Source organism: Fistularia commersonii, chromosome 17 (genome assembly GCF_037954325.1).
Source record: "Fistularia commersonii isolate RoL2024-O1a breed Wild chromosome 17, RoL_Fcom_v1.0, whole genome shotgun sequence".
In the NCBI taxonomy this organism is placed as follows: domain Eukaryota; kingdom Metazoa; phylum Chordata; class Actinopteri; order Syngnathiformes; family Fistulariidae; genus Fistularia; species Fistularia commersonii.
This window is the reverse complement of record NC_141300.1, coordinates 13,882,501-13,910,226: the sequence shown is the minus strand read 5'-3', so window position 1 is coordinate 13,910,226 and position 27,726 is coordinate 13,882,501. Positions and strand designations below refer to the sequence as shown.

General features: G+C 50.4%; 3 protein-coding genes across 10 annotated transcripts in view; 1 reads left to right on the top strand and 2 right to left on the bottom strand.

The window, feature by feature from the left end:
• The first annotated feature begins 341 nt into the window (after window positions 1-341).
• Window positions 342-23,593, top strand: LOC147225276 (nuclear factor of activated T-cells 5-like). 8 transcript variants are annotated; one of them, XM_086162966.1, is made up of 14 exons: window positions 342-685; window positions 3,229-3,310; window positions 8,268-8,396; window positions 13,582-13,644; window positions 14,194-14,830; window positions 14,951-15,134; window positions 15,696-15,886; window positions 15,971-16,143; window positions 16,354-16,488; window positions 16,590-16,642; window positions 16,741-16,873; window positions 17,055-17,239; window positions 17,323-19,393; window positions 19,498-23,593. In XM_086162966.1, the coding sequence occupies exons 5-14, from the start codon at window positions 14,241-14,243 to the stop codon at window positions 19,875-19,877; spliced, it is 4,095 nt and encodes a 1,364-aa protein (XP_086019092.1). In that variant the 5' UTR covers window positions 342-685; window positions 3,229-3,310; window positions 8,268-8,396; window positions 13,582-13,644; window positions 14,194-14,240; the 3' UTR covers window positions 19,878-23,593. The 8 variants fall into 8 exon arrangements, with proteins under 8 accessions (XP_086019092.1, XP_086019091.1, XP_086019088.1 ...); XM_086162965.1 differs by lacking the exon at window positions 13,582-13,644; XM_086162962.1 differs by lacking the exons at window positions 3,229-3,310; window positions 13,582-13,644 and having other exon boundaries at window positions 17,058-17,239.
• On the bottom strand, window positions 20,686-26,176 carry nudt7 (nudix (nucleoside diphosphate linked moiety X)-type motif 7). Its single transcript, XM_086162967.1, has 2 exons — window positions 25,888-26,176; window positions 20,686-24,333 (listed from the first exon to the last, which is right to left on the bottom strand). Exons 1-2 carry the CDS (start codon window positions 26,035-26,037, stop codon window positions 23,839-23,841), a joined length of 645 nt encoding a protein of 214 aa, XP_086019093.1. The 5' UTR covers window positions 26,038-26,176; the 3' UTR covers window positions 20,686-23,838.
• Window positions 26,177-26,582: 406 nt separating this feature from the next.
• hprt1l (hypoxanthine phosphoribosyltransferase 1, like) overlaps window positions 26,583-27,726 on the bottom strand; it is a 3,822-nt gene continuing 2,678 nt past the window's right edge. The window contains exons 8-9 of the mRNA XM_086163920.1: window positions 27,367-27,443; window positions 26,583-26,991 (exon numbers count right to left, since the gene is read on the bottom strand). Coding sequence (XP_086020046.1) covers window positions 26,944-26,991; window positions 27,367-27,443 — 125 coding nt within the window. The 3' untranslated portion in view covers window positions 26,583-26,943. The remainder of the gene's footprint in view (window positions 26,992-27,366; window positions 27,444-27,726) is intronic.

Here is a 27,726-nt window from a genome sequence, read left to right as displayed (position 1 = left end):
CTTTCGGTCGATGGGGGTTTTCTGGAGGCCTTTGTTGCAGAAATCAACAAACAATAAACCAATTCTTTTTTTGTGTGCATGGTGACCGTCACCACGACCGGTGCGACGTACAGCGACCTAGCCGCCACTCGTTCCTCCTGATGATCTATTCCGGTGAAGACGGCACATGGGTTGGTGGTTCATTTCCCCGTGGAGCCATGAAAGTTGCATGATATGAAGATGTAGCGATGAGAGAGCGATGTTCCTCCTGCATCTCCTGGATCCACGACGGAGATGCATCTTCGCTGCTTCTCCGCCGTGTCATCTGCGCATGCGCCCTGGAGTCCGAGAGGGAGGCGGGTACTGGACGTGGGCTGTGTGCGTGTGTGTGTGTTTGTGTGTGTTTGTGTGTGCGCGTCTCAACGTAGCACGAAATGTGTCTCTTCAGACATACACTAACGTTAGAGCTGCCGGATCGCCGTTTTTGTCGGGATTAAAAGTTTTGCAGTGACCTCCCCCGGCGCGTCCCGCTCTGGAAGCAGCCCGCGGCCAGAGGACGGCATTTACCGGCCAAGTGCAGCCGCCTTCGTCCGGTGGAGAGTCCGCTTCCCCTCCCCTCGATGAGGCACTGCGATGCCCTCTGATTTTATATCCCTCCTTAGCTCGGACCTCGACCTCAATTCCCCCAAATCTCTATACTCTAAAGGTAAGATAATGCAGAATCGGCGCCGCAGTGTCGAAACTAACCCGTTTTGTTGTGTATCAGTCACAAGTTAGCTCAACGTCCTGGTAGCTCTTGTTAAGCTGCTAGCTAACGGTAGTTAGCCTGTGTGCCGTTAGCCTGCCTCGCTAGCTAGGTTAGTTAGCTGCGATTGGCTGGTGCCTTGCGACTACTTGGGTGGTTAGCGCCCAGTGTCACACGCGTGGAATGGAAATCTGCTAGTTCCCCTATGTAATTATAATAGATAAGCGTATAAAACAGCATTCGATCCCACGTATGGAGATATAACATCGTAATTGATAATATCAGCTGTGTTATAAACCGCATCAATAAACAGCATCATGTAAGGCAGCGTCCACGCGTGAAGCTAGCCACAGCTAGCTAAATTGTCAGTGGTGTTGTTTACCCCCCCCCCGTATCAGCTCACCGAGTGACAGTTCACCTGCTATAACTGCTTATTCGTGTCGGCAAAAGTGCTCTGGTTTCCCTACAACCTCGAGAAGACCTGGCTCCCCAGCCCCCCCGGCATAGCACTCCCCCCTGGCAGTGCAGGGGCTGTTGCCACAGGGGCCTCACATGCCACCATGTATTGTAAGCAATCTGAAATACTGAAATAGTCCGTGGCCATTCTCAAACAGCTGTCATGTTACACCGTGGGCTGTTCTGCTGCATCATCTCCAAACAAAACACCCCATTTACTATTGTTATTGTCAGATCCGACCAAATTCGGCAGGACTCGGCAGCACAACTTCCTGCAGAGTATTAACCTCTTGAAAAATAAAATTGGCCTCTGCCAGCTCCAACCGCGGTATCATGTTAGTATTTATTCACAATTTAAGTGTTGTTTTGTGATTTGCAATGTTACTGGATCTAAAGCCTGGGACACACTTTCTTTAACATGAGGTTGGTGGGCGTCCAAGTTTCCTCTACTTTGCATAATTCCTTGGCAATCCTGTTGCGTTTGTCTTCAGCTCGACTGGTGGTGGTTAAAGCATACAGGGACAATAACACCCGTCACAGCCGCTATCGGCCTCTTGTCTGACCCACTATTCCTGCCTGTTGGGCTGCCGTGCGTACAGGGATCGGGAGCCAAGACAACGCATCGGTCTTTGACCCTGAAACGCTGAGCCGAGCCTCCGTATGGTCACGCCACATCTCATGATTATTCTTTAACTCATTAAGAAAATGAGTGCATTTGTATTGGCGTCATGGTTGCAATTGTATATAATAGCTCAGATATTAATAAGACTGCAGGGCCCTCTCCATAATACATCTTCCTTAGGTATCCAATCACAAAGGGACAGCTCTTGTTACAAGTGCTAACTCATGCCGGACAGATTGACATCTCATAAGTCACACTGGATTCCGCGGCGATCTGGGCCGATTGTGGTCAGAATATTTGACGTTGGTAGGGAGGATGTGGACTGCTGACCATATCCGATGTGCTCGAAGAGCCGTCACACCGAGCTACGTACACAGTGTGACCCAGGTGTTCTTCAGAGGCAATATTTAGATTGAGACGTTCCTTTTCAAGGGCCCAGATGTCATGTCGGCAAAGGAAATGATGCATATTTTGCACTTCATGCTGAGTCTTGCTCATCATGACTGTTCGCCAGGCCTCTCATTCCTCACCTTAAGCTGCTTTTTTGTGATTTGCACGCCTTTGGTTTTGTCTCTGGTACTACAAGTGCATGCTCTGTTGGGCTCACTTCAGATGACGAGGCCGGCCATCGAGGAATATCCTGTTTCACCTTCAGAAACTCTTGAGTCGCTTTCACGGTGTGTTTTGGGTCCTTATCTGTTTGTGCTGGGAGGTTGTTTTCAGTTTTACAGCATTTTACTGAATCTCTGCGCAGAGATTTTTCTCCTCAGAATTCATCCTGCTGCTTCTATCAGAATCAAATTATCACTGGCCATCGGTGAAGCGGCCCCGATGGCAGCTTTATGGCTATGTTTTACTTTGCCTTTGCGATATTTCACAGATGAGGTGAGACACCTCCAATCACGACCCTTTCTTTTCTCTCCATAAAATTCTCTTGCCGTTATTCCGGTACAAGCTCACGCACATTTTGTCCGTCCAGAGAGTTTCACCTCTAAGCTGGAAAGAATCCTTTCACACATCTCCTGCCACAAAGGCTAGAAGTCAGCAGGGACAGGGCAGTTGTTTTTAAGGAAGCTTGCATTACCTGCAAAACATGTCATCGCAGCTTGAAATGTTCATTTGTCAGTAATAAGCCACCAAAGGACTCAGCTGCGGAGGTTTGGCACCACAACCAATCGGCAAACATCACAATAGTGGGTCACAATCGCTATCTTCCACTCCGGGTGCCTGAAAGCCAAGTACTAACTGCTCATCTGGCTGACGCTTGCTTGGAAATAACCAAAATCTTTGCAGCCGCCAGAGAGAAGTGGGTTAATGTGCCTGTCTTCCCCGCTGAGGCCTTGACCTCACCGCTGACTGACACCAGCTCTTTTTCTAGCGCACAGCTTCTTTAGATAGTCACTGGTACTGTTTTTCTTTCAACAAGTTCCAGCCGAGCCGATTCGGAATGGTGACGTGAAATGCCCCAGACCACTGATTGGTCAAATGGACAGCGAGACTCATCTCCAGTAAGCATCACTTCCCAATATACTGAGGCTGCAAATTGGTTTCATAGCCATTATACTCACTGTACTATCAGATTAAATGTAAACCCCAAACGTTTTTTTTCTCTCCATCCAATCGCCAGAGGCAGCTATTTGCTGCATGACAAATTTTTATACTTTTTTGGAAACAAGCCCTCAAAGTAGTCAGGACTTGGAATTACCACGGAAAATGACCACACCGCAAAATGATCATAACACTAAAGTCATGATATCAAAATGTTGCTATTGAAACATGTTTGTGTGTGTGTGTGTGTGTGTGTGTGTGTGTGTGTGTGTGTGTGTGTGTGTGTGTGTGTTGGGATTAGTGTTGTAAACTATATTTGACATGTTTTTTTTTCCCCCCCCCAAACAGAAATGTTCCCAAATTTACGCTCCAGGAGCTTTGTTTCATATTTAAAATAAGTTTGTTTGTTTGTCTCTGTAATTTAATTTTACATTACCCATTTCCATGCCTTACTGTAATGTAATTGCAATAACACTTGTGATATTCAGTAGAATCTACCGAAACCGTCACACATCCCGACCACAATCCATTCGGCATAGTGGTGTGTTTGCCCTTGTGCACTGGTGTTCACGTGGGCCTGATTTTCATCCCGGAGGTGATCTCTGAGCACGCTGTCAGTCACCAGACACAAATGCGCAAATGTTTGGAAACGATCATGTTCAAGCACAAAGTCTGAAAATGAACCCGAAATGATCTACGACCGCAATTATCGTGTAGCAGAAAGGTCAGGAAGCGTCTGGCTCGCATTGGTAAAAATCGCCATTGTTCAGTAGGTGCTGGTTATTGGGTTAGTGTCACCTGACGCCAGTGCTCATCCTGTTTCATATAAACAGACACACGAGGATTTAAACACATAAACCGATACACCGTGTCTTGATGCACATGGTGTAAGTAGCCAGAAATTGTATTCTCCATGGTTTGAGTACAATGAGTAGGTCTTTTGTCTGCTCTGGCGAGAGCATACCGTAATGTGTTCAAGAGTGCAATTAAAGCCGGCATTGTTGTGCGCTGAAATGCTTTCTTCGTTTGCATATTCTTTCATTTGCAACAAAACAGCTCTCGTGAATAGAATATTTATCTGTCATCCCCCGTCTCAGTCCTGAGCCAGCTGCAAAGAATAAAAACGGACTGGTGGCCTTGCCATTTGGCAAATCTTAGTAGGCATGTGTAATGTGAGCGGTGCATAGTTCTACCATGAGGTCATTTAATTGTTCTAAGTGGAAGGTTAAAGTGAATCTACTTCTGGTTGGATGGCGCAGCGTGGTTTATTTTTCCAAGGATACCTTGATGCCTGACGGTGGAGCTTTGAACGTAAGCCTGTAAAGCTGTCATCTGTCACATGTAAGAACACACAAAAATACTGGCCAAACATTCCAGGTCAGCTATTCATTTAGGAACAGTGGGAGTTTAAGGGCCTTGGAAATGCTGCGATCTGAATGTCGAGAATAGCTGCGGTGTTGTTTTTGTTTGGGTTTTTTTTTGTCCAATTCAGTAATTAACTCTTTCTGAGGCAACTGTTTTATCTAGGTCAAGAGTAGAGTAAATAAGTGACATTCACCTCCGAGCTCAATTATTGAACCACAACTTTATATACACACACACACACACACACACACACAGGAATACAGTGTGTGACCAGAGCCCTGCTGCAGAAAAGGTATTGGTTTGTCAAAGCAATTCGACCCAAAATTGGTGACCCCTGTTGTTCTATGCGCTTTTGTATTTTGGGTGCCTTACCGTTGACAGTTCCTCAAGCATTATATTTATTTTATATAAATGCATTTTATATTATTTTATATTTTCTTCCATTCTTCCAGCAGCCGCTCCTGTGGTTCAGTAAGACAGGCTTTGCACTCGAAGCTACCTGAGGGCTGAGAGTTGTCGTTGATCTAGAGTTGGCTGTTGCCTGTGCTGGCCTGAGTCTCCAGTCTGTGAGTTGAGGAGGGGCCGGGGATGCTGTCTCCTTGCTGTCCACATACTGTGCATGGAATCGGCCCTCCACGGAAAGCCGAAGCTGGGACAATGTCGTCGCTGCATCCAGTGACACTGCAAAAACAAATCCAGCATCAAAGATAAAATCACCCAAGAACAACACAAACACAGACCAAAAGAAGTAGTTGTCGAGCACATCAGAAATTTAAAATGTGTTTCATTTGTTTTCCCGCTCAAAGGTCCAAGTATGAATTCAATGCTGATGTGGAAAATTGGGAAAATTGCCCAGATGTGGGAATGAGAGAGTGAATAGTTGTCTGTCGGCGATGGACCGTGGCCCGGTCCAGGGCGAACCCGCCTGCGGCGCGACGGCAGCCGGGATAGGCTCCAGCTTCCCCGCCACCCCGAGGAGGACAAGCGGTGGACGACGGATGGATGCTGACGCGGTGCATATGAGCCTAACATCTCTGTCAGTGCTATGCATGGCATTCCTGCTGATCTGCACTCAAATCCGTGTCTCAACTGAGCCCGTAATACTCAAGGGCGACACTTGAGGTGATTTATAAATAGTGTCATCACTTAGCCTTTCAAGCATTTCATGTTATGATATGCTGTAACCCTGTAAGGCGGGAGATGGTCCACTGGTTAGTGCCTCTGCCTCGCAGCAGGAAGGTCCCTGCTTCTCTGTTGAGAGTTTGGAGACAATGAATGGATGTCACCTAGTTATGGACTGTAACAATTGAATTGAGATTTTTTTTTTTTTTACTTGAAATCAAAATCACAAACGCTTCCCTTGACAAGATGGCATGAAAATGTAATAGGAGGTGAAGAGAATTTTAAAATGTCATTTTCTGGCACTCGAATCACCCGAAATGCAGTCCCGTCTCTGCCAGTCTCTGCTTCAATGGGATTTCCTGCTTGTTGTGTATGTATGTTTCAACGGCTTGCTCTACCATCTACAGCATCTCCTAAGCGGCTAAGCACCGGTTCATGGAGGACGCTTCCACATCTCTGTTTTTTTAAAGTATAATGATGTGTTGTTGCCGTGGTAACATCATGTCGTCCGTCCTCCAACAGTGTCACCGATGCCGCCGAAGCACAAGATCGTGTGTCTCGCCTGTTTCAGAATTGTGTTGCTGAGTCATAGCTGAGGATCAGATGTCTAACGTGCACGGCTGCCGTGTGCAAAATCCATGTCGGTGTCTTTGTGTGTCCCTGCTTCTTAACAGCCACGATACCTCCAAAGGTAAACACCGGCCACTGACCAGCTTATTCCAGGTAGACTGCAGTATCAAAGAACGCACGCAGGATTTATCCCTCTGAATATCTTCTCGAGGTGTGGTTTTATTTTTCAAGGGATTTGTCTCCTCGGAATTGGCCGGTAAATGGACGATTCGGGAAACGTTTTGAAGGTGAAACTCGGGGTCTGGTTTTAGTCATCTCTCAGACTGTTATGACAACCGTGGGGGGAAAAAAAATCCACTGATGTGACTATAATAGTGTTATTGGGTTTCCTTTTGATAAACTGTAAAAAACCCCAAATCAAGTGTTCACGTCACATGAGCTGTGGCCATCCAGCCTGGTCGCCGCCGCATCCACTCAAGAGATCCTCTGAACCCAACCTTCTGCTCTCAGAAACAGCAAAACGCGTGTTAGTCACACTCAGAGCTGAGAAATCTTATTATCGGGGTACCAGAGTTTTCTCTTTCCAGCAAGTACAAACATAGAGAATCACCGAGTTCCTTTCCCCAGGTTTTAGAAGACATGACAGGATTTCCCCAGAAAAGTTCACTGGTCCAGTGGCAAGCACCTTTTAATCAGAAGCAGCTGCTCAGCATCTGCAGACAAGGATCTGTGACCGTAAAGGCCACAATCTTAGTCAGAGCAGGGGGCGGGGGTTGGAAATAGATTGCATAGAGGCTAATCTTCAAAAATGACGTGCCAGTCAGCGCTTGTAATTGAGTCTCGCAATCCGTCTTCGATCCGAAGAGACTGTTAGCAGCATGCCCTTGGACGGAAGCGAGGCAAGTTAGCATGCCGCATTGGAAAGGAAACGTCCTAATGGAAACCTAATCTCACGCTAAGGCTCAGAGCGCTGGACACGATCACAGCAGCCAGACACAGGACTGGCAGCCCACCTGCAGGGAAACAAGCTGCACATTTTAAGCCTTTGACTCCTCATTCCGTGACTTTTGGTGTCGTGCACTGCTTGTCGTCCATGTCGGTGATCATCTCACGCATCCCCCCCCCCCCCGTGCACATGGCTCATGCCAGTTGGAGAAATGCTCCTCAAGAATCCCTGCCTGAAGTTGAGTCATACTCAGCAGCACAAAAATACGAGCGACATTTTGCATCCAACAAAAAAATAAGCGTTGTTACACCAGCCGAAACCCAAGCTCTTTCCCGGGCGAGCAGGCCCGTCTTCTTCTAAACCCCCCCCCCGTACTGTGCGATGCTCCTCCAGTCACCGTGAAACCTCCTGGCCCGCTCTCATTTCTACAAAAAGAAACATGATCGACCCAGTCGTCGCTGGAACCCTCACGCGGCGACGTGCTGGTGGTCCGGGCTCCATCGGCCTCGGCTCCGGCCATTGAGCCGCTGACTGTCAGTCGGTCATCATTGGGCGTATCCAAAAACTACCAGGTTATTTTTAGTTTTTAATTGCTTCAGTAGATCATCATCCTGCATTTGATAATGCGGTAGATGTTTTCAAAGCGTCAGGTGTTGAAAAGGGTCCCATCCGAGCTCCGCTGTCGTGTTCACCTCCAATATCCTGCTGGAGATCTTTCCAGCCACACACGGGTTTGTCTTCAACGGCCAAATGGATCTATGGTTCACTTTCAAGACTATTTTTGTTGGACATGAAAGATAATGCAGTAATAATAATCATAACAATAATGCAATTGTCATTTCAGTACACAGGTGGGAACTTCTGTCTTCGTGCTCATATAAAAATATATATATATTCTCACTTTTGTATCGCAGAGTCGGTATATGACCTCCTCCCAAAAGAACTCCAGCTCCAGCCGTCGTCCACCCAGACAGACCCAGCCACCATGAGCCAGAAGAGCGGGGGAGAGGCAGGACCTCCCCCGCCTGCAGCTTTGGCCTCAGGTGAGCCTTTCTCTTCGCCGGAATAAAACCATGATCTGGGATCAGCTTCCCTTGTCAAACCAATCCACAAGACAGTCTGAGTTAAAGACTTTTCACCGTCTGAGGGCAACTTCACCTTTTCACCGCTTTTCTGAGACCGTTTTCTCCCAAGGGAAAGAAACCCGACCACCCGGCCAAGTCACGAACACTTAAGACGTGATTAATGAACGCTTCTTAAATTTGAGTGTTTCATCGGATCCTCTTTGTCTTGCTGTTAGAGGAGTCATCTTTGGCAACTGACGCAGGGTTGGAAATGTTTTTTTTTTTTTTTTTGTTTTTCTCCAATTTTATTAACAGAGCTTTTAAGGACAAGCCCTCTTTGTCAATAACCTTGCCACTTCCAACAACAAAGAAGCCACAGTTAGTGGGAATTGCTTTAGTGCCTGAAATTATTAGGATTTGGCGATCTATCCTGGCACGAACAGCGCATTAGGGCCACATCTTCTTACGTGAACGGAATACAACGGCTTCACACGAGTCGGAGAATGACGGTAGTAAAGCAGAAGGCTCGCATAGCATCTCTGTGTGCTTCCTTTGCGGAAAGGGAATGGGCGGGTGTGTGGGACAATTTGATTAGATTTTCATGAGTTCAGAGATTGATTTTGTCTTGTTCTACCTGCACCTGAATGGAAGTGAAGCTCTGGCTCAGTGGGTTGGCGCTGCAGCCTCTTGCCGTCGTCTGCGGTTTCGTCCCCGGCCTTCCTGCCCTCTCTTTGTTCTAAATAGCTCCGCTTGTATAATTTACACCAGGGATCAAATGGATATATTCACACAGATGTTTCAGGAACAAACGTTTATGATCAGAGATGCCGGTGCCGACAGCAGGCGGGCCGGCCAAGACATTTCCCCCCCTCTATTATTTTAGGCGATGTAAGATCCCTGGCTGATGGAAAAGCCGGTGGGGAATTGGAGGAATTTCAGTCAGCGCGTGTTGTGTTTCATGGCGATACGGCCGCAGGAATAGATTTCAGCCGCTGCCGCATTTGCTGCCATCGCCGTGTTTCAGATGGCAGGCAGGAAAGTATCAGAGCGCAGAAACCAACAGCAGATGATGCCGCGCCGGTCACATTACCTGGAAGGACTGCTTCTGCCTCACAGACGTGGACCTGTTTGAGCTGCTTTGTGAACACGAAAACTGAACCCTCACCAAACACGGCACGGGTCTTAACTCGGTTCACGTGCTCTCAAAAATAGGTTTCCTTTAACCTGCAGCACATCCAAGCGGTGTCACTTGTGCCCACATCAAGGAAGAAAATGTTTTTTTTAAAAAGCGAGGCCGCGGAACGGCATGAAACATTTGTCATGACTGAAACAGTTGGTGTGGACCTAATGGGACAGTCTCTGGGGGTCTGAGGGCCATTCTGTCCTGCAGCAAACACACACCCTGACCAGGGAATGAGCACATAAAATGCAGCAGACGGTGTGAGATAATTGTAAATAATGTAGCGGAAAGCAGAAGTGTTCAGTAATTGCGATGTTGCCATGAAGTCCCATCACCCAGCTCTGATCCACACTTTGGATCCATATAGATCTTTATGAAGCTTCACTGAAAGAATTCCTCTGTGAAAGCAGGACGTTGCTTCCGGGATCCTTTCTGACTTCCTCTAACCTAACTGTGTTCCAAGTAAACACACGCCACCCTTTTTCTGAATCCGGTGTAAAAGTTGGCCGATTCTCGTTTTGAAATATAGAACTGTACGTCAAAGTTATTCACGATCTCAAAGGCCATCGTAGGGACGAGGCGTCCGTTGGACTGCGCGATGAATCCCTTACCTCTCCGAATGTATCGGACAGTTGAGAGTGTGTTTCTTGAATCGGTCGGTTTGAGCTCATCCCTGCTGTCAGAAACACTGGCCTGTCATCTACTTGGAGATGATGGTGAGTTGTACTCTTTAAAACGCTGCACAATAGCCGGGATTTCCACTCCTATTAGCATGAAATAGGGTGAAAATCTGGGTTTAGCATTCAGTTCACTCTAAATCCCCTGCAGTCACAAGTTTTGGTTAGTGACTGAAGGATTGGTCAAACATTGATTTCATAAGCCAGCTGCTCCGGGCGGCGTTACGGAGGCTATTTAAAGTGAGGGAGGACCGAGGTGACGATATTTGCTTAGCCAAACAAGGTGGACAGTCAATAGCCTTTGGGAGTAGCTCACTGTGTTTCAGTCCCACTTACTTGTTTTTAGAATATGTCAGAAACAGCCACGATGTCCACGAGCCGCCCCCCCCCTCGCCCCCCCGGACCCACACTGTCAGGAGGTCGTGCTCATGTGAAGAATATCAACATGGTCATAAGCTCGTGTTTTTTCTATAAATGGCTGTGTTGCTTGGATTGTTTGGAAGTGGTCCAGTGTTAGATGTCACAGTCTTGCGTCGAGGACTCGACACGTTCACCATATACTTTGCTTAAAGTCCACGGCGACCAAAGGGAACGGCATAGCTAAGCGATGCTGGCGTCTCAATCTGAGCAACGGAGCCTTCAAAGGGCAAAGCTGAAACATTACATTTGTCTTTTGGACTGGAGTGTACAAGGACAAAGGAGGATGGTGCTACACACACAGAAGGGATACAATAGATAGTTTCCCTCTTGTCTTTCCTAACCATGGGCCTGGCAGAGACACGGCGCCGGTATTCAGCCGCTCACCATGCGATCGGACTTTTGTACTCGCAAATTGTTACCAATGATACCGATTCTTCGTTTAGACCATATCGTCCATCCTCAGTTTACCCGAAGACGGCACACGAAGCGGGGTTACACTGCGACGGACTAATCCCAGGGGACGTCCCAATTAGATTGTTTTTTTTTTTTTCCCTTCCCATCCCGATCCCGGTCGATTCCTCAGGAGTAAACGGCGTGCCCACTCAGATTACCCATCCACACGTGCACTTTTACAGATGCAATGATGCACAGCGCATTACTCCGGTATAATTGGGAAATCAATTCGGTTCCATTCCCTTTAAAACCTGGAGGTCTTTTATGATTAAAGGGCATTAAAGGAAATTGACTCCATGCAAGCCAAACGTGAAGTGGTTCTTGTTTCCTTCAATATATTATCATGTCTCTCATCATAATTCACTTGGCAGGGCACTGATTTTCAATGACTTTGCTTTTTTTAACATAATAACAAGGGTAACAAACTAAGAGGTAGGTCATCACAGTTCATCACAGGAGCATAGCACCGCAACAGATAGAGTTGACCGTGCGTAACTTTGTGCAAAAACTACCGTACACTAAAAGATAGTCTCGATTCAGCTCTAAGGCGGTGAAGCAGGTGAAACGCCGTATTTGTCAAAGGAATAGAAACTAAAACAAGGTGTCATCAGTAACTCTTAGGGCTGCACAAACAGGCCTCTCAGATTCCCCGGCGAACTGGACGTATTTCACCGAGTTCGTTTTCTTAAGGCGTAATCTTAACTTGATAGCACCGAACAAGTGTCGTTTTTTTCTCGCTCCGAGCAACGCTTGCAGCGCAGACGTTTCAAATACTGCAGGACTACAGACACTTTCATTGTTTCACCAACAATGTCTGATTTCATGGTGCCGAAATAGTATTCTCACTTTACCACATGCATGTAACAGCTGATGTAAGACGGAAGGACGGCTCTCCGGCTGACTGACACGATAACCCACGCTATTCATTTAAAAACATCTTGATCAGCTCTAATAGCATTCTTTGTCATCTGACAGTTACATCATAGCATATTGCTAGCATAGCAACGACTGACCCGGGTATTCATTTAGATGGCGGCAGTCTTTCAAATCCGCGGCAGGTTTGTGCCAGTATCTAGCATGGGTTTGTCTGGAATCGATGCTTTTACCGTGACCGGCTGCCCACCGCAAACCAGCTATGGAAGGCAGAAAGGGTTGTGACAGGATCTATTTTGGCGTTTCTTCATTCCGCATGACAAAGCAGACATTTGTCAACTCATAACCAGCGAATACAAGTGTCTTGCAGTACTTGCAGAACCTCATGTAGTTGTAACAACAGTCATGTGCAGGCCTCTTTGCTGTACACTGGGAAATAATGGCTCCCACAAATTGAGTCCGCAGTAATAGCATGCTAACCCGGCTTTTTGTTTTTCAGCTCGCACACGTTTTGCAAGGCATGTTTTCCTGCGATGCATATGCTTATTATTTTTATTTGTCACTCAGCTTCTGACACATTAGAAACCCATTTCAGAGCTCCCGCCTTTACGCATTCAGCTACATTGTGTCGCGTATTATCAGCAAACGATATCGCACCCAGGAGATACCAACCACCGCTCAAGGGCTTCGGATCAGCTTTGACCAGCGCAGTTCTGTTACCACGCGGTTGCCCACGAGATTTCGAATCCTCTCGTACGTCTCCGGCCTTTCGAGGTTTCGCACGTCTTCAACAAAGTCTTCCACCAAATGTGTGAAGTTTCGCCCCCCCCCCCCAGCACCAAACAACCGTGTGGACAGTCCGTGATGCAAAGCATACAGTTATTAAGGTACATGTGACGCTCGAATAGTGACAATCTCATCAATGATCTGTAGTTATTTCTGTTCTACGATGACAGTGAAAGTGCCAGAAGAAGAAGCCGCCTTCCCGGCAATCACAAACGCTCTTTGAAAACACATACAGTAGGAGGTCACCAAAAAAGCACTCGCGTTTCCAAAAGAATGAACTTCCTGCTCATCTTTTCCCCACGACCGAACACGACCGTCATCTTGGGCGGTTGCTAAGGGTGTCTCTTTATGAAACAGTGAAGTTGCCCCTAGAAATGGATGGCCCGAAGACCAAAACATTCGGTCTGATCTCGGATCATGGTTTCGGGAGAGCCCGAGTCGTTCCTGCCGGGAAAGGATCGGAGTCTCGGGTTTCACGCAGAGAGCGAATTAACTGTCCGGCGGCGCTTCGGGGAGAGCGCTTCTATCGATGCTACGATTCCACTCTGCTGTGTGACACAGCGGCCCTAAGCAGTGCGGGTCGAGAGCATGACTCCTGTAATGTCCCTCACATCACCATTAACATTCTCATGCTTCCAAGTGTCTACAAATAATCAACCTCCAAAGAGAGTGCTCCCTACACTATTTTAACTGATCCAATTTACTGATTGACAGAAGTTGAGTCTTGAATGATCAGCTCTCTTGTTGCTCATTGGCTGTCTCGTTTTTATTGCAGGAAGTTCCCTCTGAGGCAGGGAGTGTCTGCATATAAAATGGTCTGCAGTTCACTGCTCCATAGGTCAGAGGCTTGTTTATTCTGTCTCCATGGCTACGCTCAGTCCCAACAAAATCTTCCAATTGGCATGCGCAAAGTACTTTTTACTACTGAATGCACATTGCACAAAGTCTACTGTAACCCTGGCAAATTGAATTTGACACCACAATACCAGCTTGCAAAATTTGGCTGTATATGAAAGTTTGAACCAGATTCTGTTATGTTTCTTTCTGGCAATGTGTATGTAACAATTTGTAGCTTGCTTTTGTTTTTGTAAACAAAGCATGTCAGTTTTGTCACATTGATTTTAATTGAGAAAGGTTTTGTAGGAATCGAAAATTGTGGGACCTATAGTACCCTTCTCAACTTTAACTTCAGGACATTCGATCAATGCTTGACTGCTCTCGCATGCACAGTGAGGGCGTAGGACCCCAAAAAGTCGTTTGAAATTAGAGTTGGGAAGAGGGGAAATCAATACAAATCATGCACAAATTCAGCTGCTTGAATGGGACTGCTAGCCTGCACTGTGCTGGTCATTGTCACTAATGTATTTGTCTGTATATACTACTACAGATGCCACCTCTTCCACCTCCAGCCCCTCTGCCTCTTCCTCCTTGGCCATGGGAGCTCCTTGCTCTGGCCTCTCCACTGGCTCCTCTACCTTATCCTCAGACCACCTCAAGGTCCCCCAGCTTCTCCACTCCGGTGGAGGGGACGGAGCGTCAGAAATGCAAGTTATGGAGGGTGCGGCGTCTGCTTCCAACAGAAGCAACAGTGGAGCGACCACTGCAGCAGGAGATGCAGGGTCAGGCATATTGTCAGGGCTAGGAGTCCAGCAGCCTCAAAACACTCCTTCCAAGCGAAGGCCCGTGTTGAGCATATCCCCGCCGCCCGAGGACCTGTTTGACGACAGCCAGATGTCCTGCCAAGAGGAGCCCGCCGTGCCCGGTCCTCAAGGTCCGGACTCCGAGCACAGCAGTAGCATGTGGGCGGACGACTCGGTTTCCAACTTCAGCCTGATCAGCTCCATTTCCTACAACGACAACACGGAGGTGCCTCGCAAGTCTCGAAAGCGCACGCCTCGTCAGCGGCCGGGCCCCAAGCCCGCGCCCCCCGAGGACAGCATGGATGTGTTCGACGCCGACAGCGCCAAGGCTCCTCACTTTGTACTATCTCAGCTTGGCCCGGACAAGACCAGCTCCATGGCCAGGTGGGGAGACTCGCGTCCGTCGCGGCATCCGGCAGCATCGGCCCTCAGCGGCGTCACCGCCGGGGACAGAGCGAGGGCTCCTCCGTTTAGTAATAACTCTGGTCTCTGTTTGCCTTAAAGCTCTCTCGAGTCCGGGACGACGTCGAAGAGCGGATCGCTTTCCACTCAGTTCCCCCAAAGAAGCGACGGGAAGGAGCTTAAGATCTTGGTTCAGCCAGAGACCCAGCACAGAGCTCGCTACCTGACCGAGGGCAGCCGGGGCTCGGTCAAAGACCGGACGCAGCAGGGATTCCCCACCGTCAAGGTTTGACCGAGGAGGCCGCCCGCTGCTTCTCACGTGGGAAAAATGTTAAAGAAATGACAGAATTAGACCCAAAAAACATCAAGTGCTTTGCCTCCAAAGACAAGCCGCACCAGTCCAGACACATAAGACGCATCCACACAAACCGCGACTCATTCCGCGACTAACGTTCGAGTAAGGCAAATGGCGAGAACGCCGTTGGCGAATCCACGCAGGGTAAGGGGGCAAGTAGTGTTTGCCCCGTGATTATTCATTTGAAAATGTAACTGCCACAGTGGGTGCTCCGCGGGCAGCGGAGGGGAAGGCGCACATGCTGGCTGGATACATCTTGGATCCTTCTGTAATGGGCGAAGCTCTGCAGAAACTCAAAAACGCTAGGAATTAGTTTTGTTTTTTCAAAAAAGAAAAAAAAAAAAAAAAACGTTGACGAGACATTTGGAAAAACGCCGGTGAATGTCCTGCCCGGTCACTTGAGGAAAGGTGTCATCCGGGGTTTACAGAAGCGCCCCAGATATGAGTTGCGTGCGAGTGACGCGCGTCACTAATGGATGCTCTCGTCCACAGTTGGAAGGCGTGAGTGAAGCGGTCGTACTGCAGGTGTTTGTAGCAAATGATGCTGGAAGAGTGAAGCCCCACGGATTCTACCAGGCCTGCAGAGTGACAGGACGCAACACGACCGCCTGTAAGGAAGTGGACATCGAGGGGACCACGGTCATCGAGATCCCCATGGAGCCCGGCAACGACATGACGCTCGCGTAAGCTGCCGTTCTCCCGTTTACTCACTCGGGACTCGGGCGTCTGTTCCGCAGAGGTAATCCGTACGTCTTGCATGTGCACAGGGTGGACTGCGTGGGGATCCTCAAGCTTCGTAACGCAGACGTGGAGGCCCGCATCGGTGTGGCGGGATCCAAGAAAAAGAGCACACGCGGCAGGCTGGCTTTCAGGGTCAACATCCCCCAGAGCGATGGACCGCCTCTCATCTTACAAGTCCCTTCATCGCCCATTCTCTGCAGTGAGTGGTTCTCAGCCCCGATAAAACGCCTTCCAGCCGCCCCGGCCCCCCCAGAGGCTTCGTTATGTACGCGTGACATTTGGCTCACGTCAGACCGATGGTCCCGGGTCTTCACGGCCCGTAGAACGCCGTCGACCGTTTGTTGGGTCTCACCGCCGGCGCACTCCCGCTCTGCTCCTTTTCACCTTTGATTCTTCTGCGGTTCCGCAGCCCAGCCGGCGGGGGTGCCCGAGATTCTGAAGAAGAGTCTTCACAGCTGCTCGGTACGAGGCGGGGATGAAGTTTTCATCATCGGAAAGAACTTCCTCAAAGGAACCAAAGTCATTTTTCAAGAGAACATTTCAGGTAGCGCGTCCCGGCGACCGCTCTCGGGTTCACCCGGCTTTTATTCTTACTTCGAGGTGTTTGTTTTTTTTTCGGTAAGCCTTTGCTCGTCTTATTTGCAGATGATAATTCCTGGAAAGCAGAGGCAAAAATAGACATGGATCTTTTCCATCAGGTACTTGATTTCTCCCTCCCGACAGGAACCCACTGAACACCAACCAGCGCTCTGAATAGACTTATAACATCCCTTTGGTGTATCTTGTTATTTTCCAGAACCATCTGATAGTAACGGTTCCTCCATTTCACAACCAGTCGATAAGTTCCCCCGTCTCGGTGGGGATCTTTGTAATGACCAACGCCGGTAGATCTCATGAAGCCCAGTCCTTCACCTACACTCCAGACTCAGGTAAAGACTCAGCTACCGGTTTGTCATCCGGTCATCCGCGTCCCGCTCAGTGATGTTGATGTCAGAGTGAGAAAGTCGCACATTCTTTTTGTGGATACGACCCACCGTGGCGTTATTTGTTAGTCAACTGCAAAAGCCAAAGTACAAAACATCATGTCCTTGTCTCCCACCCTACCGCCAGCAGATAGCTCGGACGGCCGGGCAATAAAGACCGAGGGATCCTCCCTGGTCAAGACGTGTATATTTGACACCCAGATCAAAACTCTGTCGTCGGAACGAAGCGAGTGCTGTGTGCAGTCGTCTAAACGGCAGGAAGACACGCCGATGGAGGTGTCCAGCAACCCGCCGCCCACAAACGTCTTCAAAGTGAGTTCGCCTTCATTTCGCGGGGAACGTCCTCATTTCTCAGGGGGCCGAGTCAATGACCCGGTTTTCCTCTCGTTCGCCAGCCATCTTCCGACCCTCTCGTCTCCGTGCAGCAGACCCTGGAGCTCAGCTCCGGCCCTCATCCCGGCGGAGAGGCCTTCCCCAGCTCCATCCCCCTGCAGCCGGAGGACGTGGAGCTTCCCCAGGTCTCTCCTGTCTTCCCCAGTCTGGAGTCTCTCAGCTCCATACAAAAGCAAGACATCACGCCCACGACCCCTTTCCCGGTATCAGGAGATCCCACGATCCCACCCGTGACTCCAGAAGTCCCTCAGCAGTTCCTCAGAGACCCTCAGGAGAGCTTGCCCCCCGAAAGCTCCGGCGGTAGCGGCGCGGTGGTGGTTGTAGCCATGCCCCAGATAGCGAACCCCTCCCAGCCCCAGCAGCAGCCGTCGCAGGTTTCCCTGTTCCCCCAGGAAGGCGTGGCCCAGCTGGAGCAGGCGGTTCGAGAGCTGCAGGCCGGAAGCAACACCACCCTGCAGCAGGTGCTGGAGGCGGCCGTAGCCCAACAGCAGCTGAACTCCGTGCTGTACAGCCCCACGCCCTCCGCCGACTCCCTGCAGCAGCACGTCCAGGAGAACATGAACAGCCTCCGGCTGGGAACCGCCGACAACGCGCTGTCGCCGCAGCAGCAGCTTCAGATGCAGCAGCAGCAGCAGCAGCAGATACAGCAACAGTTTCAGCAGCAGCAGCAGCAGATCATTGGCAACCTCCAGCAGCAGCAGCAGCAGGTCATGGGCAACATGCAGATTCAGCAGCAGATCATACTCCAGCCGCCAGAGCAGCAGCTACAACAGCAGCAAATCATGGAGAACATTCAGCAGCAGCAGCAGCAGCTGCAGCAGAACCAACAGCAGCAGGTCCTCAACAGCATCCAACTCCAGGACCAGCAGCAAAATCAGATACTTAGCAACTTGCAGCAGCAGCAGCAGCAGCAGCAGCAGCAGCAGAACCAAGCGTTCAACAACCTTCAGCAGCAGCAGCTGCAGGAACAGCAGGTTTTAGAGAACCTGCAGCAGCAGCTTCAGGCCGAGCTCCTCCAGCCCCAGATCCACAACCCGCCGCAAGTCCAGCAGCCGGTCTCCCTTCTCCAACAGGCCGGCGAGATGCTCACTATCCAGACCAGCTTTCCGACGCAGCCTCCGTCCCACACCTCTCCGCCGCAGCAGCTCTTCCAGTCCCCCGGGCCTCTGTCGGAGAGCCAGGGCTCCCAGCAGCAGGTCCAGGCCGCCCTCCTCCAGAACACGCTGACCGTCCTGACCGGTAGCGCGCTGAGCTCGGAGCAGCAGCCCTCGGGGTCCGCGCTGTACTTGTCCCCGAACCCCCAGGCCCAGCAGCAGCAAGGCCTGGCGTTCATCTCCTCCATGGAGACGTCGAGCGGCCGGCCCGGGTCGGTGGCGATGTTCCAGAACCAGCCCCAAAGCCAGCTCGCCCAGATGCAGCAGCAGAGCACCCCCATGGAGCAGCAGCAGTCCCCGCAGCAGAACCGGCAGCCTCCGCAGCTTCCGCTCGGTCAGCAAGGCTCCCTGTTCCAGAGCATCCCCAATCACTCCCAAGCCAACGCCATCCCGCAGACCCAGCTGTCCCAAGCCCAGCAGCCGAGCCTGCTGCTCTGCACCACGGACATGAACCCCCAGGCCATTCCTCCCACCATCCTCTTCAGCACCCAGAGCCCGGGTCCCGCCCCGATGGGCAGCATCGGCGTGGGAATCGCCCAACCCGACCAAACGGAGCCCATGTCCTTCCAAGACCAGAGCGGCTCCGGCGGCGGCCTGACGTCCTCGCAGACCCGGCGGGGGAGCCTCTTCCAGGAGCAGCAGCCGATGCAGGTGGGCCCGAGCTCCGGCGCCGTCTCGGCCGGCCGGCCCGTGGAGCTGTTCCTGCCACGGACGTCTCTGACCGACCTGCAGACGGCGCTGGGCTCGCAGGAGCTGAACGGCCAGGACCAGGCGTCCGGCACCACCATATTCGTGGTGCAAGGCGGCGTGGTGACCGGTCCCGGCCAGCAGCCGCCCGAGCAGCTGTTCCAGACGGCCGTCGGCGAAAGCGTGGCCCCTCGAGGACAGGCCAACCTGTTCGTGTTCGGCATCCAGAACGGTGAGGGCCTCGGCCCGGAAACCCGCCGCGTCGCCGCGAACGCTCATCGGGCTTCTGTGACCGGACGTTTTTCCGTCTCTCTCTCTCTCTCTCTCTCTCCGCAGACTCGCCGCAGCTGCTCAATTCGTCGGGACCCGCCCTGCCGGCTCAGAACCAGACCCAGAACCCCGGCCGCATGCAGCCGCTCCTGGATCAGCCCATGGCCCAGGCCGCGGCCTCCATGCCCGCCGCCGTGCACGGCACCCTACAGAACAGCCTCCAGGTGCAAATGCAGGCCGGTTTAGAGAACGCCTTGCAGACCGGCCTCCAGAACGCCATGCAGACAAACACGCAGGCGCTGCAGTCCGGTCTGCAGGCCACCCTGGAGACCGACCTGACGGCTCCCATGCAGACACAGATACAGGGCAGCTTACAGGACACTTTGCAGGCATCGTCCAACATGGATAAAATCGAAGACATACTGGAAAGCCTGCAGAAGCAGTGAGGAGTCTGTGTCCGGACCTCGTGGCCACAAAGAGCGAGAGATATGTAGCGGAGAGTCATAAATCAAAAACAAGCAGACTTGCGTTTCCTTCGTGTTTTGTGCCAATGCGACAAAACTTGAAAATAATAGATATATATTCAAATCTCCCCTCTACATAACACCCCAACTTATGAGCTCATTTAACTCCATTTTATTAAATGTTTATCATAAATTATAGCCTTTGTACATCCATTATTCCTTGAATTAATGAATCCGCCTTTGTTATTACCCCTCTTGCAGGATCAGAGAGGCCTGTAATAACCGCTTTATCCATCAGTCTCTGTAATGCAGTGTTTTCACAAGTGTTTCCGCGTGAGCCCGAGAGACGGCGCCGGCCCAACGGAGCAGGAAGTACAACTGCGCCGGCGCGCGATGAGCCGACGCCACACGCGCACGGGATCGACGCGGGTGTCAGGCTGAATCTCATTTCCTGAGTGTGGAACCCCCCCCGACCGCGGGCTCAGTGCCGGACGCAGGGCGCCATATCTCACGGCGGCACACGCAGGAGGGGTAAGCGGTTTGCACCAGGGGCCAGAAATTAGGAGTTAGAGGGGCCACGCCGGCATCTCGTCTTGAAAAGATTTGTCCTCAGCGGATATTCGCCCAGGTACACGCTAAGCTGCTCAGCCGCTTGAATCCGGACTCCGACACTCGGGGGTTGGTTGGTCACAGGCTCAAGAGTGATCCGATTGGTTCAGACGGGGGAGGGGAGGTGTTTACAAAGCAGATAGTAACAGGGAGAGGCTCCACACACACACACACACGGGGCGGGGGGGGGTAACACCTTTAACTCTAAATTGAACTCTGGGCTCCGCCTTGCCAGTGGAGAACACCATCTCCATCTGCACAATGACTCAAAAGAGTCCCGCAACGCTTTGTCCCGCACCTGAGCGCCCTCCTCCACAAAGTTCATTCCAGTCTTGATCTGCTGACCAAATGAGCAGGTCCGGGGGGTCCGAGGACTTTTGACACTCTCCAATGAGATTCACCCTGGTCTACCTGCGCCGCCAAATCATCCGAAGAACATTCGCGTGTCCTTTGCGTTGATGAAGTTTGTAACCTTTACCAGTCGGAGCGGTGGGAAAACGTCCACCGCCGGGGGGGGGGAGAAAAAAAAAGGAGTGTCGTGTGGTTTTGTAAACATTTTATCTCAAGCACTTTATAACCTCTTGTTGTGTAACCAGCTAACCCTTCTGTCCGTCCACAGCCCGACGTCTACTACACGGAAACGTGGTTTTAATGAGAAGGAAAAAAAAAAAAAAAAAACAAGACAAAGCCGTCGTCTTTTCAAAGGATAAAACGCCTTCGATATATTTTGTTTGTTTTTCTGTCTTTTGACGTGTTTCCATTGTTTAGATATTTCGGAGGTTTGGACAACTTTGTCTGGAGCGTCTGCTCAGCGTCCAGCCCCTCTCTGTACTCTCAGTGGCCCAGTCAAACACCAACCAGAAGAAGGAGGCATTATCCCGTGTCGGTGTTTGACTCGAGCACCTCGAATACCGATCGCTGCGGTTTGTGTATGGAAATGAAGGATTTGCATCTTATTGCTATTTGTACTATTTACTGTCCTGTCGACCGAGAGCGTGGAAGCTCCTGTTGTGCGAGATATTTAAATTGTCTGTCCGCGAGTGGGAACGGCGCGCAGACGGGCGCCGTGCGAAGTGGGCCTCCAGCCGGGGAAATCCACATTTCTGTTACATATAGAGGCTGCCATTTTGATGCTATCTATGGTGCTATGTACAGGAGCGACGGGCACCTCTGATGTGATGTTCCAAACACACTTTATACTTCTATCCATAGCACTGACGTCGTTAGTTCCGAAGCATATTCACGAGCCGAGCGAAGAGCCGGCTGCCGCGGGGTCGGACCGGAGCGCGCCCCGGGCCCGCCCGAGCTCCCGTTTCCGATCGTCACCTCCCCTCATATTTGTCGCCGCGAAAAGCCCTCGAAGATGTTTACTCACTCGTCTTGAAGTATGCAGCTCTCCACGCGGACGGCGTAGGTACCCGTTTCCGTGGCTCCCCGCCGTCGCCGGTTTCCACGCCGTCCGCTCCATATCCGCCGCCCGCAGCCGACCTGGCGTTATCAAAGCCGACACAAGCCAATTTATCGGGAACGACTAATGTTAGACTAGTATTGCATTTGTTTACATTTCCATCGTCACGATACTTTGTCCTGCCGCTGTTAGTGATCCATTTTAAAGTAACTTATCTTTTTTAGACTTTTGTATCCATGTATCAGATGTAGAGTATTTTTGTAAAAACAAAACGTTTGGTTGATGCTCATAGCACAGAATATCAAGGCCGCCGTCTCCCACGATGAAGCACAGGTGTCTCGTGAAGCGTACGACCGACTTGTAGTTTAGCAGGGGTGGAGCCGATGTCTTCTATTTTAACAATACATTTCCTATTTGGCGCTCGCTGTTTTTCCTTTTCGCTCCGTCGTGAAATCTCAACTGGCACTTTGACCCGTCCGTTTCGTAGCAGATCAGGTCCGAGCGCCGCGTCCAAGCATTCCATTCCTCCCGGCCGGGAAGCGTGGGGCGGAGCGGCCGCCTCTCAAAGCCATACCAACACTGAGGGCCGGCCCGCCGCTGCCGCCACCGCTGACGCCGCCACTGCCGCCGCGCTTCCATGAATGTAACTCTTACCTCACGGTGTGGACACACAGGCGCTTTGGCGTCGGACCAATAGCAGTCGCGGGGGCGCAGGTATCTGGAGGCGGGGGGCGCCGACCGGGATTCCGCGTGTTTTGCGTCCGGCCGGTTCGGTCCGAGCAGTCTGACTCTTCCAAGAGCCGCTTCCACTTGAAAGACAGACGGCGATGATAGCACACAAGTCTTTACGCAAAATTGGGTTCTCGTCCTCGGGTCGTGTAAATGAATATCCGTGTATATTTAAATGTGAAATATACTGCAGGGGTATCTTGAATTTCAATTGTGATGCTTTGAACAGAACTTTGTGTGCCTTGATTAACGAATCCGTCTCTCTGCTGTGTTTACTGGTGTCCCTCTGTGTCGTCCTTTGGCTCCTTGTCCTTTTTATTCTCCGGACCGTTTCCGAGCAGGACAATTTTCACCGCTTGAAATTGATTTCCAAACACAGGCCTCACAAAAGCCCACACTGGTTCGCTTTATCGGTAGCCTTTTATTTTTGGACGGAAATCGCAAGATATCAATTCTGACGGGCGTAACGGCCCGCTTACTTTATATTTGCGACCTTCTCGTTTTTCATGCCTCATGAGATTTGTACCGGGGAGGTAAAAGGGACAAACTAGTGGAGATTGTTTTATGGAGAGCTTTCTTGTGTTGATGTGCTTGTCAACATTTCTCTTGTTGCTGTGAAATGCTTGATTCAAAAGGAGCGACCATGATGAAGTTACTGTTACTTGCCAATAGTGTGAGCTGTATCTTGTGTGTAATCAGTTTGCTCACGTGTCCTAGTTTGCTTTGGAGTTCACATTATTCGACAGTTCTGTTGTATCCGTTCTGTGTAGCTTGAGCTTTAGTATCTAGCCTTACAGCCCTGCAGTAGGGATAATGGTCAACCCCGGCGTGTTCTCATACATCTGAATTACTATTAACATGTACTTTGCCTTGATCTGGACATTTGTATACTCTTCAGTTTATATCTGTAATCCTGCTGCTACATTAAATGAATTAATAAAAAAAAAAAAAACACTGTCAGTTCTCATTTTTCCATCGGCGCTACAATGACACCCACCGGGCCGGGATCTGGGGGACGTAAAGGCCAGCGGGTCCATTTTGAAGACCACGGGTCCGTTCCTGGAGGGTCACGGAAGTCCGTCTGCCCATTTTCGCTGCCCGGCTACCTTTCACGGCTCGTCTCTAGGCGTTGCGGCTGACGGGCGTCTTTGCCATACTGGTGCTCTGGAGCTCTGGTGCTCTCTCCAAACCAAACAGTCAGAGTTTGCTAGCTGTCCTGCTGGTCCACTGCAGAAGAGCGGCTAAGAAGTCCTCAAAGTCCAAACCCAGGTCGAACTCCGGCTTTTTCCTGAACGCGACGGCGGCGACCACCATGGCGAACATGGCGGTCAGACCCCATATGTGGTAGCGGCTTCCTGTTTGCGGGTCCGTGAAGTAGAACGCGTGGGAGGTCTTCAGCGGCCCAGCGCCGCCGGGGGACGCCACGTGGTCCTTCTCACGGGTGAACAGGTCCAGGGGGACGGTGAACACGGCGCTGACCTCTGCTGGGTTGGGTCGAGGACTGAAGTGCTCGATGAAGCCCACCACCGGCGTCACCAGGAGCCCGCTCTGCTGGCGGAGGACCACCTGCACGTCTTCAGGCCGCAAGCCAATCTCCTCCTCCGCCTCCCTCAGAGCGGTGTGCACATCATCTCTGTCATCAGGGTCTCGCTTGCCACCAGGGAAACACACCTCACCGGCACTGGTCCTCAGCTGACACACAACATAGACACACACACACAGGGGAAACAAGATTGAAGGTACCTTTTGCACCAAGGGTGTAGGTTGAAGGTTCTGAAAGGCAGCAGGTCCCTGACTCAAAGTAACAACGATAATAATGATAATAATGATAATAATAATGAATGTTACCGTGATGTGAAAAACAAACCGGGAGCTATCCTGGACAATCCTTGCCACCCCTCGGACAACAAGCCGTGGCTGATTTGCAGCTCCTTCAGCGAAACGGTTCGTCCGACTGCGGTGCAGAACCGAACGCTTCAGACGCTCCTTTGTGGCGACGGCCATCAGACCGGACGACACACAACTCTGACCGGCCCGAGTGCTTCTCTGCCACTTCCACAACCTCACTGTCATGCCATGTCATGCCTTAACTGTCTTTTTTTATTCTGGTTTGTCCCAGCCCACACACATCCTGCCTATTTTTGTTTATTTTATTAATTGCTATGTCACTTTTTATATTGTCATTAAGTTCTGGTTGTGTATTTTTCACCCTCACCGTTCCTTTATGTTGTCCATTATTATCCCTGATGTTGTTGCTGATGTCTATTTATTCCTGGATGTCTTGCTATCTTCTGTTATTTATATTCATTTTTTGACATTATAACTGTGATGCTGCTGTGACAATAGAATTTATAAAGCTCATCTTGTGCATCTTTCATCAAACTACTGCACAAACAAGAAATGAGAATGAAAGTCATTTTTCCACCTCTCCGCCGTTGGGGTCACTGTGGGGTCACAGTGAGGTCAGAGGTCACCACCAAAACCTCCTGCATGTGTTCAGACAGTGGGAGGAACCTGGAGAACCCGGAGGAACCCCACGCAATTTAACAAAAGCCACGGCACCCGGTCGGGCTTCTCCAGCCACTGTTTGACCTCTGCTGAGGAGAAAGACCAGAGCAGAGCCTGATGTCCACCTAAATTCTAACAACCGGGCAGGCAGAACGTCCGGCTGCAACCTTTGACACTCGCAGTTCTCCACCATTCTTAGCTCTGATGGCCTCCACTACTCGAAGTGTCAGGAGGCCACATGCAGGGGAACACGTCCACGTGTGAGGAACACCTCACGCCATGGACGCTTAGGTTTCCTGCAGATTTTCCAGAAGTTTGACAATCCTGGATCATCTGAGGAGCTTGGCCCTTTTCAGGGCCCATAAGGGTTAACACAAGGTGGAGGAGACCCTTGGAGACCCTCGGAGACCCTTGAAGACCCACTGGAGACGACCGACAGCAGCTGGAGAAGATCCAGGAGGAAACCCTCTGTGCACCTCCTTCCAAGGACCAGTGGATGGTTCACTTCAGATGATCCTGGAGATCATCTTTAACCCAAATACCTTCAGTTAACTGCTGGCTAATATTAACCCGGAAGAGGGAGATTGTGTGTGTGTGTGTATGTTGAAAGCTTGGGGTAAAAGTCTGAAGGAGAACCAGGGCGAAAAGAACTTTCCAAAGAAGAAGTAGTAGTAGTAGTAGTCATAGTAATAATGGTAGTAGTAGTAGTAGTAGTCCCGGTCCCGGTCCCGTCCGTACCTCCTGGGCCCGGAGGGTCATCAGGGCGTGCAGCCGTCCGTCCCTCTCCAGCAGCGGGACCAGCACCGCGGCCCTCCGCCGCTCCGACGGCCCCGAGAAGCGGTCCCCGACGTCGAATAGCCTCAGCGCGGCCACGGCGTCGTCCTTCATGTCGAGCTGGAGAACCTTCCGCTCACCGGAGTTGGACGTTCACGGGAACCGGGCGGGCTCCATTTTAAATATGGCGGCCGGAACCGGTCTCTCACGGGCGCCGCCATTTTGGGCCCAATATCAGGTGACCCCGCCCCCATTCGCTCCTACGTCACTTCCGTGTCAGTAATTCATGGCGGAAGTCGACCTGCCTGCTGAAGGTGTGCTGAATCCTTCCTTCAACATTTATTATCACCAGATTTAGCTGTAATAATACCGAATAATTATTATGGAGCATTTCATCAAGAATTTGGGGAAATTGAGAGTGACATGTTGTATGTTGCACTCAAACAGGTGTGGATTATTCTATGCCTGAATGAAAACACTTTCTACTTTTCCTTGCGGCGGCATCTCGAAACATCACCTCGATTCTCCGCCCTGAACAAACCTCCCCTGTGTTGCAGAAGAAATACTTTTAGAGCAACTGCAGAGGGCAGTATACATAAAGTCTTCACTTATCACTGGTATCAGCCGGTGAAGTGATGGAAAAAAATACAGCAAAAAGGTTCACGGTGTCAGAAGGGTGTTATTGCCGTAAACAGATTCTCATAGGAAACATCAGAGATGAAATCCAACGTGCAGTGCAAAGTCAGTCATTTTATGGCATAGTGTCGAAAACATATTTGTAACTCAGGAAATCAAACAGACTGACAGCTCCATGAGCAACAATCTCAAATAAAAGTGATTGAAAGCCAAAACCTTGACAGATAAATGAATAAATACATTAAAAATAACAAGCGGGGTGACAATACTGTAAGACCCTCAGTGGCGAGTGAAGGGATCTTCCCCCTGGATCCACAGGTGGTAGATGGTGGTGAAAAATAAATAAAGGTCGTTGGCAGAGGTCCTGCTCCCTGCAGCTCCTCCTCACACCCTGTACTTCTCCTTGGCCTCCTCGTTGAGTATGCAGATGTGCTGTGGGGTCGAAGCAGAGCCAAGGACACTCAGTTCACCGCTTACGAGGCTCTGCCAGGGATACGGCATCTAACAACCCTGTCACGCTCACGAAAGGGCTCATCTATACTTCTCGTCGGATCGGAAAACATCTAAAACATGCGAACGCTTGTGAAAGGGATGGCGGGAACATGTAGATTATCATAAAGGCAAATACAGTATGTGCGCCGCTCGCTGACTAGCATGATGTTCGCTCCTGTCCCGAGGAAAGTCCTGTCCTGAGGCCATGAGCCACCGCGGATAAGATCTCAGATCTCAGTGTTAGATGTTCTTGAACTAGACGGGTTCGGAACGCCGAGGATCCGAGCTCATGTTTCTCATATGGGTCAAACTCACGCTGAGATCTCTGAAGTACTCGTTGTAGTCCAAGGCGTAGCCCACCAGGAAGGCATCCGGCACCTCGAAGCCGATGTCTTCAGAAAGAAGGGGACGAGATGAAATAAGATCAGATAAAACTTTTAAAAGTGAAGCGTAAGACAGCGAGGCAGTGAAGATGCTGCACATTGAATAGAAACCTGACATTAAATGACATAAATAAATTGCACATAAGACTGATCTTACTGATACCACTGATACCAGAGACTGATACCACAGAGACTGATACCACACACGATAATGTCCAAAATAATTTAACCCGTGTTGTTGAAAGTAGTTTAGCACACAGATGAAGAATGAATAAGTAATATTATACACGAG

Excerpts from the sequence above, each read along its gene's own strand:
- LOC147225276 (XM_086162959.1), top strand. The coding sequence starts at position 6,441 with ATGTCTAACGTGCACGGCTGCCGTGTGCAAAATCCATGTCGGTGTCTT. Across the intron at positions 6,529-8,267 it reads CAGCCACGATACCTCCAAAG|AGTCGGTATATGACCTCCTC; the intron begins GTAAACACCGGC and ends TTTGTATCGCAG. Across the intron at positions 14,831-14,950 it reads AAGACCAGCTCCATGGCCAG|CTCTCTCGAGTCCGGGACGA; the intron begins GTGGGGAGACTC and ends TTTGCCTTAAAG.
- nudt7 (XM_086162967.1), bottom strand. The coding sequence starts at position 26,037 with ATGAAGGACGACGCCGTGGCCGCGCTGAGGCTATTCGACGTCGGGGAC. Across the intron at positions 24,334-25,887 it reads TGACCCTCCGGGCCCAGGAG|CTGAGGACCAGTGCCGGTGA; the intron begins GTACGGACGGGA and ends GTTGTGTGTCAG.